This window comes from Pangasianodon hypophthalmus, chromosome 27 (assembly GCF_027358585.1).
Source record: "Pangasianodon hypophthalmus isolate fPanHyp1 chromosome 27, fPanHyp1.pri, whole genome shotgun sequence".
Classification (NCBI taxonomy): Eukaryota; Metazoa; Chordata; class Actinopteri; order Siluriformes; family Pangasiidae; genus Pangasianodon; species Pangasianodon hypophthalmus.
In genome coordinates this window covers 6,797,644-6,814,025 of record NC_069736.1, presented here as the reverse complement: position 1 = coordinate 6,814,025, position 16,382 = coordinate 6,797,644, and the positions used below count along the sequence as shown (strand labels likewise).

At 37.4% G+C, this 16,382-nt stretch overlaps 1 protein-coding gene across 1 annotated transcript in view; it reads right to left on the bottom strand.

The window, feature by feature from the left end:
* The window catches only part of srrm3 (serine/arginine repetitive matrix 3), an 82,298-nt gene that overhangs the window by 29,203 nt on the left and 36,713 nt on the right, over window positions 1–16,382 (bottom strand). Inside the window, exons 2-3 of the mRNA XM_026922170.3 lie at window positions 13,167–13,399; window positions 722–823 (exon numbers count right to left, since the gene is read on the bottom strand). Of these exons, the coding sequence (XP_026777971.2) occupies window positions 722–823; window positions 13,167–13,387 (323 nt within the window). The 5' untranslated portion in view covers window positions 13,388–13,399. The remainder of the gene's footprint in view (window positions 1–721; window positions 824–13,166; window positions 13,400–16,382) is intronic.

Here is a 16,382-nt window from a genome sequence, read left to right as displayed (position 1 = left end):
AGTGCTAACTATTGTTCATTTATTAAAGAAGATGTTGTACTTTTATCCATTTATAGTTACAGTTAGTGTTGTGGATCATCCGCAAAACAAGTTAGTTCCTGTTATCACTTACGTTATAGCTTTCTTCTTTCTTTCCTGTGTAGGAAAAGGTAAAATTATAGCTTCAGCTCTTGACTGTTACAAACCTCTGACACTGGAGACTCCTTCCAAAAATGTTAAATATACAGTATGTCTCCTCACAGAAAACTTCACCATATTATATTAACCCTGCAGCTGGCACTACTGTCAGCAAATTAATTCTGTTCTAGAAAATTAATCGACACCTTCTGACCAATCAGAATTGAGAATTTAACAGTGCTGTGGTACAAAAATAATGTGTTACAATCTCAATCCTGATAAAATTATAGTAATGTAATGGATGGCAGGTGTCTGAGACTGGCTCAGGCCTCTCAGTATTAGTCAGCAGCCTCATTAGTTATACAGAGGGTCTGAGGTAGGTGTGTGTGTGTGTGTGTGTGTGTGTGCGTGTGTGTTGCTATTGTGGTTATGTGATCCTGTGAGAGTAGCACTACAGTGCTAACCACAGCACCAAGCTAAAGATCTGCAGGAACCACAATTCAATAAGGTCTGAAAGTGACTGATGGTCAAATCGTTGCGTTGTGTGTGTGTGTGTGTGTGTGTGAGAGAGAGAGAGAGAGAGAGAGAGAAGAGAGAGACTCACGGTGGTCTGGGATTAGATCCCTCTCTGGTTATGACTCCCTCTTTCTCCATCAGCATCTGCCGAAACGTCCCGACCTTCTGCCTGATCTCCTCTTCTGAATATCTGCAGGTAGAACACATCCACTGAGTGAAACATGACAAACAAATGTGCACGTATATATTCAGGTTTCATAAAGAAATAGGAAAGAGTCACACCGACAGCACAAGGCCAGTCACCTCTTTCCTCACTTTCTTACTTTCTCTCTTTCTCTCTTTGTCTAGCTCACACACACACTGTATATACACCCCAAACTCCACGCTTGCTATCATGTCCCCATCCTTCTACTACAGAATAATAACTTGCATGGTGTGCGTCGGAACCAGTGACAGGAGTCAAATAACATGACAAGACACAAGGCCATGACATTCATGTAGCGTGTCAAGCGCTGTAATAGAGATGTCATACACACAAAAGAAAGAGGTCACAGGATCAGTGTGTGTCAGTCATAGATCATGAAGGAGCTATACTGTATGTCAGGAGCCTTTCAGTTCTACATCAATCAATAACATCAGCTTAGTAATTAGGAGTAACATAGCAACCATTTATTACTTAAGAATGTCTTCATTTCTTGTGATGCTGGAATGGTTCAACTGTGTGTATATGTGTGTGTTAACAGCAATATAAAATATTTGCTCTATAATAACCCAATTGATAAATTGGTAATTTACAGCACCATTATGGAACAAATTATCAAATTAATCTCTTACGCCATCAGTCAATTTCTTGACTCAACATATTTATTGGCATCTCTTAAAGCCATCTTTAGGCTTTAAGGCACGTTTCGTGATGTGCATTCGTTTTCGTTTTGGTTCTGTCCCTGCCCTTGTCTTAACATTGGTCTGTTCCCTAATGTGGGCACCTTTTCTTAGTTTAGCCTTTGATTACTTCCTGTTTTTATACCCTCCTGTTCCTTTGTCTTGTCGCAAAATCTTGTATAATGTACACAAATGTTTCTGAGCCACTTATTCCTTAGTTCAGTGTAAATCCAGTTTCTCTACTCATACCTGCTCTCAATGTTGATTATGGATTGTCTTGTTTTGGAGTTGCCTTTGAGTTGTTTATTGACCTACGCTATGTTTTATCATGATGATTTTTGGTGTTAATTTAATTCAACCATATATTACTGGCGATTGAGAGGTGCTGTGGTTTTTTCACCAAGCTGCCACTGCTGGGCCCCTGAGCAAGGCCCTTAACCCTCAAGTGCTCAGTTGTATAAATGAGATATTTGTAAGTCGCTCTGGATAAGCGTAAATGTAAGAAGCATTGTGACCAGAAAGCACTGTAACACATATAACCATATAACCAGACATCACATTTCTCCACAAACAACAAACATTATTATTAAGCAAAGGCACAGAGACGTTATACAAAAACGCAGCAAACCTACAGTGATTGGCCACTGCCACATTAATCGTTACAAAGAGAAGGAAACAAGTCCATCCAAAGATCAAAGTTAGCTGTGCTCTCTTCTTGAACTCCTAATCACAGATGGTAGTGGAACTGTTGGCATTCAAAGTCACACTCACTCACAGTTGCGCAGCTCAGAGCCAAATAAACCACATATGAAGGGTGAATGAAGGGTATCTTTATTCCTTCCAATATGCTGGAACACATTCTTTGTAGCGTATGCGTTAAACCTGGGTGTGAATACCCACTGTGCTTTCACTGTGTCTATTTTTACATTCACTAATCATCCAGGAAGGCCAAACTCATTAAGCTTGCTTTCAAAGTAAGGAGAACAAATGTCTTACAAGACAGGGATTATCACCAACTCATTAGGAAAACAGGAGGCATGACAGAAGAATGTCCGAGTTTTTCTGGATTCTCTGACCAGGTGACAGGCAGTTGCTGTAATAAAGCCAAGCCCTGGACTTTATGAAAAATTCTTTTCCTTTCTTTCCTTTTAAAAATAGGTAAATTGTGCTTGTTTTATTAAAGAGCACTCACTGGGTGTACAGATTTAGTATAATAATTTGAGCTTAGTATTTTTATACAGTGGATTGGATTTTCCTAATCCAAGACCAGCCTTATTTATCATTCACAAAGGTTGATTAAACAACACTTGTACATACTGTATATAGTAGTGTCCAAATCCAAGTATACCACTGATTATTTCCATGGGCCATGTATATGTATTTTACATGTATACATGTAAAATGTATATTATTTATTTCAGCTTTAAAATGATAAATATAACACCTACAGAAGGTCTACTGTCTCCACCATACATAATCATCCTGCCAGCAGATAGCAGATTAATCTGGGCCTTTCTCCAACAAAATACGAATCTCCATCCAAAATAAATCCCATGTGAGCAGGACATCTGTGTAGTTTAATCTCTAACTAAGGAGGCGATTGTAAGGACAAAGTCAAAGTCATCCATGTAAACATGCAGCTCACGTGCCTCATGTGCTCATGTGCCCGGAATCAGCTGTCAGCCACGACAGAAGGAGAAAGCAGAGCAGGTCAAGCCATTGTCTGATCCGAGATCAGATCACGACCTTGCCACATGGACAGCGCATCCTGAGATCTGATGTGTCAGGTACAGAGTGAGAATTTCTAATGCGTTCACTGCTTTCAGATGGCTTCTCTTTTAAAATATAAATAAGCTTTTTTTTTTTTTTTTTTAAATTTATCTCCTACATGGCAGCAATATGTAGAACACTGATATAGTGAACAGAATCAATTATTCACAGACAACATGGTTTGGCCATTTTTTTGTTATGGAAGACACATATACAGCATCTCAGACAGCTTACCCTGAGTCCACTGTGGATCTGTGTGAAACCACACGCTATTTGTGTTGGCAGTGGTAGCTCAGTGGTTAAGCTGTTGGCCTACTGATTGGAAGGTCATGAGTTCAAACCCCAGCACTACCAAGCTGCTACTGCTGGGCCCTTGAGCAAGGCCCTTAACCCTCAACTGCTCAGTTGTATAAATGAAAGTTGCCCTTGATAAGGGCATCTTCCAAATGCCATAAATGTACATTTATTCACTTTGCTAATGCTGTTATGCAACCTGACTTACAGTTGAAACAGGGTCAACAGTGGAAGACTTGCAGTGCTGAGATTTGAACTTTCTGACCATTAGTCCAAAGCCTTATCCACTGAGCCAGCACTGCCTTTCAATTCACAATATAGACTATTCCCTTGCCACAATATATTAGAGGCATTCTTAAACTACAAAGAATAGCTTGTTAATTAACCCTTTGTGTAAGAAAACATATTTAAACATTCTCAACCATTAAGAATTAGACCTAAATGACAAAAAACATTTAGTTATTTTCTAAAAATACAATGTATACTACCTCTTTCCATCAAATATACTGCAGCACAGCACAACAGAACTGGTGTCATCACACAAACAACTGGGTTTGGTATTAAACAATGATCTTTCTTTTAATCTTCATATTTAACAAATAATTAAAACTGCAACAAGAAACTCATTTTTTCTTGTTTGTACCTGTTAGAAAAAAAAAACTGATTGAAGTGACTTTTACCTAACCTACAACAAATCAAAGTCAGTATCCCACAGCAGAATTCTAGCTTTTGCTAGATAGTCTGATACATTTCATCTTTAAACATGGCCAAGACCTGCCTACTTTCACATTAAGAGTCCACTTGACTGACGTTTAAAATGACCAACCACAGACCTTCTCCATAGACTGCTGGAAAACATGCAACGGTATCTCGTTTTCAAGCAAAGCCCTTGAATGACTTTGAAAGAATGGATTGTGTGATTTTTTTTTTTTTCAATCTTTTTTATCATGCTCCTTCAAGCTGATTGTGTCATAAAGTTTGAATTCCTTTGTAAAGCCAAGAGACACTCAGGTTGCAACCAAGATCTTGAACCTTGGGCCAGAAAAGTGTCCAAATATTATGAAACCGATTCCACTTCCACAGAAAAACTTTAGACTTGGCAACCCTGGTTGTTTGGACACAGCATGAGCATTATGGTGCTTCAAGAATGCACTTGATATTCTCCCATGATACTGTATAGTGCAATACATAGTAAACAGAAAGTGGTTTCAATATGGTGCAATCTGTAATAAAGTTTTGCAACAACTGGTATATAACACTGTATACATCAGTCTCACTCACTATTAAATTAAATCTTTTTAAAAGCCATGAAAAATAAAGAAGTAGCATATGATGTTCATATAATTAATGATATTATAAGTCCTGGTTTCCTCTGTCAAGAATCAAATGACCAATGCAATGTCTTTCTTTGTAGTCTACATGAATAGTGAGAGTGGGGATGTATGGAGAATAAGAGAAAGGGAGAGGTACGGAGATTGATATGTTATATGAATCGTTATTTAATTATGCTCTTCATCTGGGGAAAGAATAGAGCACTCTCCTGCACCAGCGAAAAGAGATCGGTTCATTAAGAGCATGTCATGTCCCTCATACCTTCAGCTACTGCAGCCTGAAAATGATGCTGACAGAGACTGTGTGTGTGTGTGTGTGTGTGTGTATGTGTGAAACTCAAATCAAGAAACCTTCAGCAGAAAAGAGATACTCTCTCAGTCAAGAAAACCCATACTGATGCGCATGCCTTTTCACAGCGTGATATTATTAGATCAGATATTGATCTTCTCTTCTGGATAATGCATTTTAAATGTACGGTAGTCTGGTATGATATGTGCTGACATTAAGAGAGAGGGGAATGCAGATTCAATACCTCTGGCTCATAACTAATGCAGTGAATTGCCAAAATTAATGACAGCGTTGAGTTATATACAGCATGTGCTTTCAATGCCCATATCAGTTTCTCTAGAATGCTGTAATGGTAGTGGCTGGCTGCTTTATATTTGTGGGGACACAGTAATAATCTCTGCTGTTATTTCACTGGCAAAACTTGAGGCAGCAAAATTTACCCTGCTCTCATGAGAATTTGAGTCTGACTGCACTTTTGCTCTCGGATTCTCAGCACAGCAGCAAAGTCAACTAAAGCGTTTTATGTGAATAATAAAAAACAAGACTAAGCCATTCTATTTTAGTATGTGTGCCCTTGGTTTCCTAATAATGCACCAAAATATTCTCAGAACCCTCTTGTTAAACACCTTCCTCTTTCCTATAGCTCCTGAACACACCCTGTTTATAGTTCACCATTTTGGGATTTGTCATGTGTGTTAAAAGTGTGCTTAGAAACCATGGACAACTTTCCCAAGCTGTCCCTCTGCCAAGACTGTAATCAGTCAGAATAACTATGTATTGAAATATGAAAGTTTTTTGTTTAATTTCTTACCTGTCTGTAGTCTGTAGCTGACCTACACATATCTACACAATCTTGCCATGATATCCAGTCACATTTACTCGTATATTATTTTACTAAACCTGCCAGCCCTAAGCTGGACTAACCTCTGGACTAAGCTCATACGAGTTATCACTCAAGAAAATGACTGCTCTTTCGGCATATTTTTGAGTGATAACTCATATGAGCTTAGTCCAGTGTTAAATTGTGGAGCTCTTGCGCAAAATAGGTATAAGGCTGGCACTTTCAGTGTCATCCCTAATCAATATAGTTGATGTTAATTATATACAGAACATGTCTAATATTACCTGGAAGCTCCTCTCTCTTCCCTAAATCTCACATGTTCTCAACTTGGACTTGTGGGGCACCCCTGCTTTCAGACACTAGATGTTTTGTGTTCATTCATCTGACATTAAATCTATCAGTGTGTATTAAACTTAGCTAACATTAGACATGTATTGTATATAATTAACATCTACTACTGTATATTGATTAGGGACGACACTGAAAGGTTGCATCCAAATGGTCAAATGGCCAAAATCGCACTTTCAGTTTTTGGTCAAAAGAGAAAAACATCTAAATTTTTGATGTACAAAGATAGACCTACAATACAGTGTCAAATCTAACACTTGTCAATGGTAATGGAATTTCAAAAATGATTAAATACGCTGTTGAAGACATTTCTGCAAATTATGAACAATAACAATAATGAACAATAATGACAGGAAAATGTATTTAATGGAAAAATCATTCAGGTCTTCAACAGTAAAAACTGTATTAAATCTCTGAGCTGGATAAATAAGTACTGGCTGGCTATTGGACTGAAAATGGAAGAAGTGTGCTGTACATTTTCCCATCATTATTGTTTAACACCAACTAATTAACGATAAGTCCTGAATGGCCATGTGATTGGAAACTAAAGGGTGATCTCTGATCTCTGCATAGTACTGTATACATAATTTATTTTGTGTTGTCATATATAATTACGATAATTTTTTCTATGTATTAAAAAACTACTTGGGTGATTTAAAACAAAGTTGAGATCACTAAGCCCTGAAAAGTTGAACTCTTTTCACGTTCTGAAAACGGTGAGATAAAAGAAATGAAGCCTTACAACTGCTTCCCATTAAAGTACATAAAATATGCACTGGTGGTTTTGAGCACATCCTCAGTAAACTTCGGAGATCAGAGATATTCAGTAAAGTCTTCAGTAATGCTTACAGCAATGCAGAAGATCAAGCGCCTTCTCCTGTCCCCATCCGTTTCTCATAATTGTACAAAATAGGAGAAACCGATTTCCCAAACTGGCATTCCTGCAGGGCAGGTTGTGCTCAAACAGTACTCATAAACATGGCAGGGCCCAAATGGCCCCGTTCTGACAACCGGCAGACTCACAATGTCAAACAGCAGCATTTTCAATTTAGTTTAGCATGCCTCTACTGGAAAATGAAATCAGAGTAGCGTGTCCTGACTGTGGTGTGAAGCTGCCAAGGCCACTTGTCACACTGCTTGCCCTCAGTATAATGCAATTTCAAAGCCTCAGTGTGCTGTCCAGTGCTTGAAGTGGGCTGGTACTCATCGGTATCAAGTACCAGCACCTGCATGAAAATTAAAGAATAAATACCCTGTTTGTACACCCTTTGTACATCTTTGCTTCATTTTTTTTTTTAAACTGACATTAAACTATATATTTCTATATATTCAAATATCAACACATATACACAATTTTTATTTATTTTGCCTCTTATGACCAACACTTGATATCAATGTGGTTCTCTATGCATTAACCTTATTATCGCGATCGCCTTTAAATAATAATGTTGAGCTCATGTTTGACAAATATGCACTCATGTCCACTTTACCACTTGTACACCTGGTGTACTGCTGTTGTAGCCCTTCCTCCTGAAGGTTTGATGTGTTCTGATATGCTTTTCTGCTCACCATGTTTGTAAAGAGTTGTTATTTGACTTATCAAAAGCCTTTCTGCTCTGACTTTTCTCTCTCTAACTGCTGCTCACTTTTTTTTTTTTTCGTTTGTTTTTTTTTTGTTTGTTTTTTTTTTTTGCACCATTCTGTATAAACTGTAGAGATTATTTGCACATCACAGGAGACATTTGTTGAAGAACAATAGCACCACTAGCATAAATAAAAATAAACAGAATGGCAAGAAGTTGAGGCTGGGGCTGATTTCTTTCTAGCCCAGACTGTAGATCTAGGCTGTTTATCTTTGACAGTCATCAAATGTCAGCATGATTACACTTGAAGCACTAACTGTGGCTAATTTATTTAAGTCTGCTTCACTGATATATCTGTAACACATCATGAGCAGTGCTTGATAAAATTGAAGTAAACAGACTAAACAAATATTGTCCAAGCAACAGAACTGTTCATTTTGTGTGGTTTGAACAATAGTGCTGGTTAAAGGCACGCCCAACTTTTCTGTTTAACATGATTGCTAATTTTTAGCCTTCCCATTCCCAGCCATCCCTTAAACTCAGATTTTTGGATCTTACTGTAGTCCAGAGTGGTGTATAACTAGCTGTTAGTAGTGTATAAATAACTGTTATATTAAGTGTGAGAGTGCAATAGCTGAACACACACATTTCACACAACATGATTTCACCCTGGATCATAGTAACCAAGGGCAACCATCATGCATTCAGTGCTGCTGGTCACGAGGGCTCCGTTACAACAATACCAGGATTTATCAGCCGCCGTGCAGAGGACCTTTACCATTGCCAGCCAGCTGGTGTGTGTGTGTGTGTGTGTGTGTATGTGTATGTGCGTGTTAGTGCTGGTTTATCTCTTCTTGCTCAATAAGCCACAGAAAGCAATTCCGAGTGGATCTGATGCGGTTAAAAGGGGAGGAAGTGAGTCTGCTCTATCTTATCCATACCTGCTCACAAACAAGCCCTGAAATCCACCTTTTATTAAAAAGCCTGCACTTTATATTCAGTGGATATTCAACGAAGCAGCATTTTCTCTCTCTTAAACACACCCTGCAAACAAATTTGGATATACTGCAGTAAGACCCTTCACAGATCATACTATGCAGCAAAAAAAAAAAAAAAAACACTTTCAATTCAACTCAGAGAAATAAAGCTCTTACAATCGCAGTTGGAGTTTACGAAAGTTTTCAGTAAGCCAAGTCATTCAATCATCTAGCAGGAGTAGTGACTGTTCTTTATCATTTTGAAGATGTTTCTCATCAGAGATTTTCAAGTCAGAATTTCAGTCTGCAGTCATATGCATAATTGTAGGTAAACTATATCTATAATTATATCTATACAGACAAGATTGTGTGTAGCCTTTAACAGTGTGTGTATGTGTGTGTGTCAGCCCATGCAATAACGACTCTGGGCACCATCAACTCCACAAAACTCTGTGCTCAGCATCTTCCCTCACACACTATAAAATGATGAATGGAGCAGAATAAAAGACAGAAGCACTGATCAGGTGTCAGTGGCAAAGAAAATCAGGACAGAAAGTGCACCATGGAAGGCAGACTTGAGTCCAATACCCAAAGCCTTCTTGAAAATTAATAGCCCCCTTGTTTCATTAGACAGTCTTTAACTACTGCTTAACAACTATTAAATAAATACTCCAACAAAAATTTTAATGTTTCTCTTTGAAACAAAGTACAGAAGATGTCTAAAGACAGTCACTGAACTCTGCTAATAAACTTCAATTTATGCAATATGTATGGAATAACACACTTCAAGCTGTGCTGTTATAGGAAAATAATCCATGCCTGAGTGGTGTGTTCCACTTACACTACAGCAATTTGCCAACAACTACAATTTTTATATTTGTCCATGAGACAAACTAGTTCCTGTTATCACTTACATTATAGCAGCTATAAACAGTCTTTTCTTCACCAGTCTCTCTTTTTTCTCTCTTAAAGTTAATGAGACAAAAAGAAAACGCAGCTTGATTATATGTTTTACTTTGCTAAATAAAAACACATTGTTAAAAGTCTTATTTTTAGCCTTATGTAATGTGGAGTGTCCACCATACAAGGCCGTGTGAATCAGCTGTTACTATAGAAACGGTAACATATTATAAAGAGCACATTAATATATAAATTTGTTGTTCATGTTCCAGCCAGGACTAGTGCCAGAGCTGTGCTTTTATAGAAAATTAATCCACTCTTTTTTTGGTATAAAGCACAAATATATAACTACAGCGTTCTGAGAACGAGACAATAATGAGAGAAAGTCTTACCAAAGCTGTTCTTATGGAGTTTTATCCAACTTTCCAATGTAATAAGAAGCAACACAAATCCTTTCAGTTTGAAAATGAGTCCCGTCTCTGAAAGGTCTAATTATAGATAGGACAGATTTAGCATTTAATTTACAAATCCCTTCAACCCAAGAATTCCTGACAAATAAAAATCTTTTTTCAACTTTTTTAACACAGAATTCAACAGCTCCCTTTAGACTTCTGTCATAAGTTCCTTTTAGGTAAATATGTTTTAATTCAAAATTCTTGCCTCTGGTAAGGACACATGCACTACAGATGAGTTACACAGAGGTTGAAAAACACCGGAATATACCTTTAATAATAATAGTACACTCATTGTGTGTTTTTTATGAAAGCATTTATGTTACATATAATAGATTCTACATTCATTACATACTTTTACATAGTTCCTGTAGTTAATGAGACATTTTACTTTGTGTGACTAACTCCAAAATTCACTCAAATGCTACACTACTTTATGTTCATTTGTAAGTGCTACAATAAACTTGATGAAATGTTCTTTGAACTTTCCAATAACACTTCTCTAATCCAATACAGCCACTGTAAATGCTATTTATTTTCATATTAAATAATAATGTAATAAAGATCCAAGTGTCTCTATTCCTCTCTATTGATCCACCCTCATCCCCCTCCTGATTTCATGGCTGATCCTGCTCTGTGTTTGCATGTGTGTGTGTGTGTGTGTGTGTGTGTGTGTGTGTGTGTGTGTTGTGGGGGGTGGGCACTAAGTAGACAGGCTGCTGAGAGGAGGGGAGTTGCAGACGACTAATTGGCTCCCAGGGTGGAGATGCCATAAAACACATCTGACGATGAATCCCCTCTGGCTGCAGTCTCAGTACATATGTTGTGTGTGTGTGTGCATGTGTGTGCCTGTGTGTGCGTGTATGTGTGTGTGTGTGTGTGCTGTGATGTTTTGGGAGGCCACCTGAGTCTGGAAAAATCCGAATAAAAAGGGCAGGGATTAAATTTGTGTGTGTGTGTGTGTGTGTGTGTGTGTTCAAATAGTAGCCAGGAGATTTAAATTTTTATGGTGTGGTCTGTCACTCTAATCTAAGCTATACACATTGTTCTCTTCCCCTATATCACATTTTTTTTTATGATTTTTGCTCATTTAATTCAACGAGCCTAAGATTTAATTAAAATGTCTTCATGAGTGACCTTTGGAGGTCTCATTTCCAAACACGGTTAGCTCATGCAAGCCTCCGCAGTAAAACTCTACAGGGAAAATTCATCAACTTAGCACACATTCTCATTATTTCTCATTACAGCACAGCTACAATTCACTCCATTCAGAAACGTTCTGAGTGAACAGCGTTCCGCCATTTTATACCACCTTCGGATCAATGCTGGTGCGATGTGACATCACAATTAAAGTTATCTTAATTCCATCCATATTTCAGGTTTGCACATTATGTTGCCTGACGCATCGGGATTTCACTCACATGTGTAGCAACTGTTACCAAAAGCTATACAATAAGAATGAACAATTTAAAAATGATATTTGTCTAGTGGTCCATGAAGCATAGCAAATTTTTTTATTTTCTCACAAACCACAATTATCAAAGGTATTACATCAATTATTTAGTTCTTAGAGTTATTAAACCTACATGACTTTTCACTTATTTAATAGGTTTAATTCAAATCTCAATAGGTCCAAAACAATTATGTCTATAAATAACATCAATCTAAAGGCAATCTGAATACAATTATGTTCCGCGAGGGAAAGCTTTAGAGTTCCAATAAATAGCCAAAATGTTATTGTACACATAATGTGTACATAATGTGCCTCATATTTGAATAGTTATAATAAGTTCATAAAATAAATCTGTATTTTTTTTTTTTCAGTTAAAGGGGTCCCTGGCTGCAATAGACTAGCTAGCTAAGTACATGATTCATATGGGTTTTTCCAGAGGAGCTATATTTTTACTCATTCCACTCAAATTATTTAAACCGACCATCATCCGTGAATTTTCAATTCAACCACTGATTACAGGGTAATATTCGGGAGCAAAAGCTGCTTTATGGGGTGCCTGTGTGAATGTGTGCCGGCCACTTGGCAGATGGTCATGCTCTCCTCCCTGACATCCAGCTTCCTATCACACTCATCAATCTGATGGCCAGAACTCCTAATGAGGAACATACCATCTGCTGTTCTAAGAAGGGGGGGTTGGGATAGACTAAATGGATTAAGTGCATTAAGTAGTTCTACTTTGTATAGTGAATATAGGGAGAAGAAGAAAAGCTTAAATAAATGGCTTTTCAGCAGCAGAAATGTTAGCATGGATTATGGGGGTTTCAGTGCATGGATTTTAAAAAGTGATTTCACTTCATCAAAATCAATTGAACCATTAATTTAATCCTTAGAAATAGCCTGTAATTTTACCTTTAAAAAGTTCTGAGATTTTGTCAAGGGAAAGAATAATGAATTGCTCATTCGACATTCATTTCTTGACAGTAGATAAATGATTCCCTTGGCAAGGTTATGCGTACACACCGAGAGCTTTCTGATCAACATCGTCCACGAAACACACAAGTTACCCAAGGTCACATCTCTCCTGAATAATTAGTCACTTCTTGCTACCTGACTTCCTTAAAAAGTCATAGAGACAGCTAGCATAGTCTGCTGGCGCGTGTATGTGTATGTGTGTGTGTGTGTGTGTTCTGTCTGGCTGCCTGAAAGAGAGCATTACTTTTGTATTGTATTTAATAATGCATAATAATCCATGTAAACACACAAAACAATGTTTGCTATCAAAGACGTCATATCCAGCCTAAGCAAATAAATATTTTTTCTCTACATGTGCAGACTGGAGTTAATATTTACTTATGCTTACCACATGTATACCAATAACAAACACCCCTAATATGCACCAACACAGTTTCTCACCCCTGTTCCTCCATCATCTCCTGCAGCTCCATGCACTTCAGCTCCACTCGTCTCTTTCTCTCATGGTCCAGGATCTCGCGGCGAGCCTTCTTCACCAGCACAGGCTTTGGTGGTGCAGCTTCTTCTTCTTCCGGTTCTTCATCACCATTGGGCCGTGTGGCGGCACCCGGGGCACCATTAGCACTGGCCTCAGGAGAGGGCACCCTCGCCCCTTCGTACATGGCCACAGCTATCTGAAAGAGAGATGATAGTACGATGATGTCCTTTACTCACATATATCTTACCTTAATCGGAATATTAGAAGAATAATCAATAGTCATGCAAAATCCCTTGCTTTAAAATTCTCCTGATGACAAAAATCCCTTTTGTTTCAGATTACTAAACTCTTATATGCTTGATTAACAGGGTTGCCAGGGTGGCAGTGTTTACGCAACATTGGGCTAGCTTTAGAACAAGGTTGCAGGTGGAAAAAGCATGTCCGCAGGTGGCATCTTTTGGGCCAGTTTAAGCCAAGATCTTGATTTAAAGTGAATAATCAGAAACTAAATCTAATACATTTCCAAAAAAAAAATAGACTATGGAAAACAAAGGGAACATGTAAGTGCAGACAGTGTATCTACTACGTACAGAACCAATTCTGTTGTAAGTTACGTATATTGCGAAGATAGGAATAAAGCACAAAGTGAACTTGTTTCCCATGCAAAGACTCTCAAAGAAATTTGCAAAGAAGTTAGTCTCCTTTCCTAATGCTAGATTTTTGTAGATAGTTTTGGGTTTTTTGTGTGGTTTTTGAGCTGTAGTTAGGGAATTTTGCTGAGACCTGGCAGCCTGTTTCTTACTCCCAGGTCAAAATGACTTTGATTGAATATAATCACTACAATGCGCATGTGAGTTTTAGAAATTATTTGAATGTTTATTTCAGAAATTGAGCCCAGAATGTACTTTCATATCGCATACAGTAGAGCTCATCAAATGCTCCACAAACCCACTGAACCATTCATATCAATAATTAATTGCTCATGGCCTCTTTCTTGTGTGCATTTCTGAAGCATGCTTATCAATGTGGACATAATGACATTAAAAATTACTTTCTGGGTGATGGAGGAAGATATTTTATTTGATGAGGAGATGACATACCTCATTATTGTTAATGCTCATGAATACGGCTTTCCTGGATCAATTTATATGTGTGAGCAACTAGTTTATTATGTAATAATATGTTATTATTATTATTATTATTATTATTATTGTTATGCTTCTCTTTATATAAAGTTGATATTAGCATCAACATAGCGGATTCACTAAATGAGTTACACACTATTACAGCAGTTAACTGGCTCTGAGTGGCTCACAACTTCAGCTCACAACTTTCAAGTACACATGGATGAAAATATGTAAAACTTGATAACACCCAGAAAAAAAGGTGAAAGCTGATTTACAAATGGGTTCAACAAAAGATTGTGTCTTACATATGAGCACATCATGTCCATTTTTCATATACAATTTGATGAGTTTCTTCCTTAAACTACAAAAGTCCCAAATTTCCCCTTGGGGATCAATAAGGTATCTATCTATAAAATATGACTATGCAAATAGATGAATTTGTGTAATTTATTCTTTATTTAAATGAATACTACTAAATGAATATTACTAAAGGGCAGGTATTAAATTTGAAGACCTTTTTTTTTCACTAAAGTTTCTCAAATGTATATACGAGTTTATCCAAATAATGGGAACAATTCTCTAACTTATTATTTAATATTGTTTTTAGTAAAGTTATATTCAATATTCACTGCAATTTGCACCTTCAATAGTATTTAAAGAACCTGTGAAAAGATTTCTTTACATATTTATTATGGCCAGAAGGCACACTCATGTCAACACTCCTTTATTTTGGGTTCACATCATATTTTTAACCATCTCACTACTTTTAATCAGCACTATACTTGACATCGTTTCCTCAGCCTACAACTATTCTTTGTAATTCACCAGGATCCTGGCCAATATTATGGATCTTATTTACCAAAGGTTAAAAGGCATATGTTCAAATATCTACCTAACACACACCAAAAGCACAAAAGCAAAATGATGGAGAAAATGTTACCACAGTATTTAATCACTGTCACTGTCAAATAGCCTGAGGTCTTATGATGATCTGCGTTTAATCATAAGCAATGAATATCCCTCTCTCACAGTGTCCCATTAAGAAGATAAGGTTTAAGACAAAAATCCCAATATGTTATTCAGTTTTACGTGGTTAGTTAAGTAATGATGTAAATCTGTCTATATTTGGAGAGAAAATCAACAGCGATGCATTTAGTCTGTCTTTTGTCAAGCCTCCTTTAGTCCGGGTGTTAAAAGCGAGAGGCAGAAGGGGAGAATTTAGCCAGCAAGCTGTGCATTGTGGGTAAAATCACGAAGCGATGCATAGCCTAACAGGTGGCGCGGCAGCAGGAGGCATTGTCGCAGAATTCATTATCCACTAAATCATCAGCTTCAGAAACACTGTGAATTACGTACGTACTCTCACTATTTATTCCTCAACAGCTCTCTCCTCATGCCACTCCAGCTATAATAATAATAATTTGTCCACCCACTCCATCTATTTACATCTGCCTACCTCCTTCTCTTTTAAGTAATCTACATCTCAAATATTTCAGAAGTCAAAGTTGGTTTTCTGAAGTTTATAGAAAAGGTTTGTGAGGCAGATCAACCCATTAAACCTCTTTTATTCCTTCCTAATAACCTCAACCTTCAACAAATTGTTTCTACCTGTGACTGCTTTTTCCCCAGAAGAGTTATAATCTTTGCATTTGTACACTTTGCTTCAGTAGTTGCTGATACACATATAATTGAGTGGAAAAGTTTGCAACTTTGACTGTGACATAGTTATTGGTGCCAGACGGGCTCGTTTGAGTATTTCAGAAACTGCTGATTTCCTGGAATCTTCACACAGAACAGTCTATAGAGTTTTACACAATATAGGGTTTCAACTATTCATTCTGAGATGCTTTTCTGCTCACCACAGTTGTAAAGAGTGGTTATTTGAGTTACTGTAGCCTTCCTGTCATCCTGTCATCACTTTGGCCATTCTCCTCTGGTCTCTCTTACCAACAAAGTGTTTCTGCCCACAAACCTGCCACTCACTGGATGTTTTTTTTTTTTTTTTTTTTTTTGCACCAAACTCTATAGACTGTGTGTGTGAAAATCCCAACC